General features: G+C 44.7%; 1 protein-coding gene across 4 annotated transcripts in view; it reads right to left on the bottom strand.

Moving 5' to 3' along the window:
* FNDC3B (fibronectin type III domain containing 3B) overlaps positions 1–6,000 on the bottom strand; it is a 388,473-nt gene that overhangs the window by 48,663 nt on the left and 333,810 nt on the right. For all 4 annotated transcript variants that reach the window (XM_069083590.1, XM_069083591.1, XM_069083593.1 and 1 more), the window contains one exon: positions 5,671–5,820. In XM_069083590.1, the coding sequence (XP_068939691.1) occupies positions 5,671–5,820 (150 nt within the window). The remainder of the gene's footprint in view (positions 1–5,670; positions 5,821–6,000) is intronic.

Here is a 6,000-nt window from a genome sequence, read left to right as displayed (position 1 = left end):
TGTGGTAGCTGCAAACCCTGAGGACGCTTGGGGTGCTTGCTGCTACACCCCATCAGCCAATGCAGCCGCCTCTTGGAGAGGCCTCGGATGTGGACCAGCCAGGAAACCACCCCTGTTTTCACCGGCATGTCCCAGATTGGGAAACAGAACAAAAGAAACCACCAGAACTCAGAAATGTTTCTGCATTTGCTCGGTGAGTTCCCACCACATTTGAACATATTGTGAAACCAGTAGCATCCAGAGAAAACAGGGCTTTTGATAAGCCTGGCCCAAGGTTTCAGAATGTACTGGGGGTTATTATTAGCTTCTGGTTCTACTTTGGGATGCATATGGAACAAATATGAATGTTAACCATCACTTAGTGCTGTCCAAAAGTGGAGTACGCTCCACAAAGTAGGGGGATGGAGGGAGGGCTGTTTGACCACTTGTCGGGGCCACCGTAAAGGAGGTTTTTGTTACAGCTGGGATTGGACTAGGTGGCCTCTGTGGTCTCTTCCAAGTAAGATTCTAGCATTCTTTTCTTATTTTTAAAAAATAGCCTTTAGTTCTCATTTTTGAAGAAGAAATAGGAATGCAATTTAACAAATGAAAAGAAGGCATTTCTTAAACACCTACTATGTGCCACACACTTGGTACACCAAGAGAAAAATCCCCCCATCAAGGAACTTCCACTCCCCTTGGGGGAAATGTTACATACAGAGATATGTCGACATCGAAATAAAAACAAACTAAGTCCAAAAGGGAAGGGGGAGGGGCGGCCAGGTAGCACAGCGAGTAAGAGCACCGGCTCCAGTGTTGAGAACACCTGGAGATCGAATCCCGGGCTCAGACACTTAGCACCCACCCAGAAACACCTGGCCGTATAACCTTGAGCAAGTTACTTAACCCCAATTTCTTAGGGGCGGCCAGGTGGCTCAGAGAGTAAGAGCACCGGCTCCAGTCTTGGGATGACCTGGATCAAATCTGGGCTCAGATACTCAGCACCACACCCAGAAATAATAACTGGCCGTGTAACCTTGAGCAAGTTACTTAACCCCAATTGCTTTAAAAAAAAAAAAGGGAAGGGGGAGTCACTAACCATTAAGGGGATCATGAAAGGCCTCAGAAGGTACGTGGCATTGGGGCTGAGCCTTGAGCTCAGAGACACTGGGGGTGCCTGGAGCTAGGGACATCAAGAAGGGGAGGTGGCTGTAAGAGGCTGAAGACTCTGTGCCTGTGTGCAGAGGCTCCTTCTAAAGTCTGTGCATACATGGCAAATGTGGAAATAGGTTTTGCACGAATTCTCATGTATAACTGAGATCACATTGCTTGTCTTCTCAATTTGGGGGAGAGAAGAGAATTTGGAACTAAAAAAATAAATAATAAATTTTATTGAAATGAAAAAATAAACTCTGTATTATCTATCATGAACACGTAGAATAGAACTGGGTGGGATTGTGGGAGTCAGAACAAACAGGTGGGCTTGGCCACCCACTGTGTGTCCTTCAACTTCAGTTTCAACTGTGAAATCAGGGCATTGGACAAAAAGATGTCTAAGAGTCCATCATTCCTTGCATATCCTGCTTATGCCAATGTGGGGGTGAAGTGTGACAGAGTGGAAAGGTAGGGGACCTGGGTTCGAATTCCAACTCTGTTTCAATTCAACAAGAACTTATTTTTAAATTAAGTGCTTTAATTAAGCACCTACTGGATGCCAGGTACTGTATTAGTGGGGTAGGGGATGCAGACACGAACTAAATTGTGCCTGTCCTCAAAGAGCTACTGTTTACTATCTGGTGATGCTGGGGAGGTAACATCACCTGCCTGGGCCTCAGATTCCTCATTTATAAAATGGGGAGGGGACCCAATAAAGTCCCTTTCAGCTCAAAACTCTGGGCATTGTAGTTTCATTTTAAATTCAAGGGGAATGATTTAGCTTTTCATCAACTACCCAGAGATTTCTTGAGGACAAATAGACCACATCAAAGTGTTTTTAAACCCCTGGATGAAAGGCCTATTAAAAGAAATCTATTAATACAAGGTACTTCTATTTTAAATGACATACGAGGTGTTTTGACCTATGAGAACACTAAATATTAAAAGAACCATTGAATTTAAGGTTATTATATATTGTCAAATGTGATACAGGTTATGGATAGGTCTCGTGTCTGTTTTCAATATAATTTTAAAGTCATTTACTAATTTAGGAAAACTTCCTATTACTTGTCTTTTCCAGTCCAGGCTCCCTTGCTAGAAGGGGAAGCGCTTACTTAAGGAGGCTTCTTTGGGTCTGCACTAAGGACTGAGCTGGGGGACGACCCCTATCACAGGCAGAGATGTCCAAGGAACCTTAGAGAGTGTGGGGGGGGGTTGTTTATATTCTGATGCATTCTGCACTTGCATGTACACTGCTGTTCTACTCCAGGCAATCAGGTAATATCCATTTAAGTTTAGTGGCTTCCTGATTGGCAATGGCCTCATGTGGCCCACCACATCGAGGCTGCCTCTATTCACGGGGCCATGCATCTCCTGGCCACCTTCTTACCAGCCCCCTGGACCTCTGGTGTGCTGCCTGGCAAATGTTCTGCATGACTTGCTACATCCCAGCATCTCCAGCTATGACCCAACTGAGGTCACCTTCAGTGGACAGTCTTCCCTGCTACCTCCTTCCACACACGCTTCCAGTCCTGGAACCATGATCAAGTCAATCCCACCAATCCTCCAGGAAAAAACAAATCAATCTACTGTCCTTGGGCTGCCCTCACCATCTTCTAACGCTCCAAACCACAATGACCCCTCTTTGGTCACTGTCCCCTAATATGTTACTTGAGAGCAGAAGCGATCTCTGGCTTTGTGTCTATACCCCCAGCATTTAACACAGTGCTTGGTGAGTGATCAAGGCTTAAGGAAGGTTTTTCATTCATTCATCTGTTCTCTATGTTGTTGAATAGGAAGTATCTAGCTTCTGTGATAGAAGAATGGTGTGTTCCCAGCTGGGCTACATTTCTTCATCCAATGAAGTTGTGTGCCAGGTGCTAGAGGCTAGATGCCCTCTGCAGACTTTGTAAGAAATCTGTTTTCGGGGGTGTGTGGTGGGTGGGGAGGGCTTCAGTGAAGGCCCACACATGTTGTCCATGGTCTTTGTGACCATGACTCACTATCACCACCTGGTGGTGGTACAGATGTACACACGTATGTATACATACATATGTGTGTATATATGTATATGTGTGTATGTATGTATGTGTATATATACATATTGCACAAGTATTTACTAAATGGGACATTTTAACCTCATAAAGTGCTGGAACATTTCAAACTAGACATACCACAGTCAAAAATTTAATTTATTTACTCATCTAGCAACCTGCACTACAAGAGCCCAGAACTAACAGAGTGCCTGGTACACAGTGGGTGATTACTAAGTGTTTACTGACTGACTGTGGAGTGGCAGCTTGGAAGGGATGGAGGGTGCTGCTGAAAGAAGGGGCCAGCGGCAACTGGAAATACAAGGCCCTAAAGCCCTCCCCACCCACCACACACCCCCGAAAACAGATTTACTGCCTCTGTGATGTCATATCACACCAACATAAGGCAGTGATAGAGTGGTCAGACCAAGCTCAGAACCAGGGAGGCCTGAGTTCAAAACCTGCCTCTGCTGCATTCGGGCTGCGTGACTCTGGGCACATGCTTTAGCCTCTGAGTGCTCTGGGAACCTGTCGAAGGCTCTTGGTTTCAGAGCAGGCACACCAGCAGGAGGTGTTTCCTTACCTGAGAGTTCCCTCTAGAAGTGAAATCACAAGTCCCTGTTACAGACAGAAATAGTATCTAAAATGATGCATATGGTAACGGCTCCGAATCATCAAGAAAAGGTCAAAACACATTCAGTTCTCCCTGCTAAGGGGGCAGGGAAACCGTGGGATTCATTTTAGCAATGAAAAATAGTGAAAACCAACCGAGGTCATGCATGGTCCTTAAAGGGGCCAATGTGAGTCATGTGGAAAATCTGTTTTTGGAGAATGCCACATGTCTTCAAAAAGAAGAAGGCGATTATGCTTAGGAAGCAGGCAGGGGGAGGGATGAGAGGGGACGGGGGTGCCCAGAATTTAAATGATGAGAAAGTATATTCCAGTGCATTATGTCTCCATCCCATGGATGCTACGACTTAGGAGGCGAGTCCTTGGGTGTTGCATGAATCACAGAGTGACCTGCCCAGGGTCACAAAGCTGGTGAGTGTCAGAGACAGGATTTGAACCCAGATCTTGCTGACCAGTGCACTATGAACTACACCACATTACCTCCATCAATGTAATAACAGCAATATTATTATTATTTTAATAGAGTGGCAACACATATAATAAGGAGGAAAGCATCTAGGTACCAGACTCAGGAGTCCTGGGTTCAAATCCTGCCTCTGACACTTATTATGTTACTGTGGACAAGTTATTTGGCCTCCCTGGGCCTTACATCCTCTCTCTATAAAATAAGACATATAAAATAAAACCTATATTACTTACCTCACAGAATAAGTGTGAGGGAAGTGCTTGGTACACTTTAAAGTGATAATAAAATACAAGAGACGGTAATAACTTATAATGGGGACCTGCCATAGTGCGGAGGGTGCCAGTCTGGATTTAGGAAGACTCATCTTCATGAGTTCAAATCCAGCCTCAGACACTACTTACTAGCCGTGTGACCCTAGGCAAGTCGCTTAATCCTATTTGCCTCAGTTTCCCCATCTGTAAAATAAGCTGGAGAAGGAAACCCTAAAAAGGGGTCACAGAGAGCCTTCTATGACTGAAAAACGACTGAACAATAATGTATAATAGCAAGCCCCTTTCCCATAGCACTAGAAAGTTTACAAAAGCAGACACAGGATTCAAATGAGGGGTGTGCTAGAGTCAGTGCATACTGGTCTGTCTGTAATAGCTGACTGTTCAATTTTCAGCATGAGCATTTATACCTCAAAAATTGGTAAAATGCTCTCAATCAGGGCTTATTGACTGTCCAGACTTGGGAAAGTGATGGAAAACATTGTAACAATTCAGATTAAATCTGAAAGTGTGCCGTATAAATCTGGTCTCAGATGCAAGTTACTTAATCCCCAAAGTCTCAAAAAAAAAACCCCACTGTTGCCCACACATTTTTCCAAGGAGAGTCTGCTGCCCAGAACACCTCTGATCAGAACTTCAGAAGTGGACAGTAACTTTACCCTGCCATGTGATTATTTCAGTAATTTCCTATGACAGGCAGAGCTAACCAGGTCCAGATTTACACATGGTTGGAGGAGGCAGTCAACCCTGGTTGGTCCCCGATATTCTACCGTTAAAGCTTCATTCTTTTATGTTTAACATTGCTTTCTCCACACAAAACTCTCTTACATGCAACTACTCCTATCTCTCTTTTTTTTTGGAGGGGCAATCGGGGTTAAGTGACCTGCCCAGGGTCACCCAACTAGGACGTGTCTGAGGCTGGATCTGAACTCAGGTTCTCCCTACTCCAAAGCCAGTGCTCTGTTCCCTGTACCACTCAGCTGGCACACAGCAGGCACCATAATAAATGCTGATTTCCCATGCTTACCCTTTGCTTGATCCCTTCCAATCACAGGTCACTCTCTAGCTACCAAAGCAGCCCATTCCTTAAAATGTTAATAAGTCCTTCTGCATTCTGAGCGAGAAGAGACTGACTTACCTGCAGTCTACAGCAATAATGTGCAGCAGGCAGCAATTCCTTTATTTCAAAACTGGTGTCTGTCCCATGATACACGGGTTCTAGGGATTCTTCATCCTCTCCCCATTCCAATCTATATTCTGAGATATCAGCACCGGAGATTTCAGGGCTCTGGAAAAGAGGAGATTTCACCAGTAAAGAACTTCATTTAAAATCAAGTCTTATTTATTTACACTGGACTGGGTGGGGGAAAGGAGAGAGTGAAGGGGTATTTCTGGGCTCGCCGATTTTATCTGGGACTCTTGAGATGCCAAAAAAAATTAAAATAAAGCCCCCAACAACCCACACAGG

This window comes from Petaurus breviceps, unplaced genomic scaffold, assembly GCF_028583685.1.
Source record: "Petaurus breviceps papuanus isolate PSGF00001 unplaced genomic scaffold, PetGlider_PUasm1.0 173, whole genome shotgun sequence".
Classification (NCBI taxonomy): Eukaryota; Metazoa; Chordata; class Mammalia; order Diprotodontia; family Petauridae; genus Petaurus; species Petaurus breviceps.
This window is presented reverse-complemented; position numbering and strand designations above follow the sequence as displayed.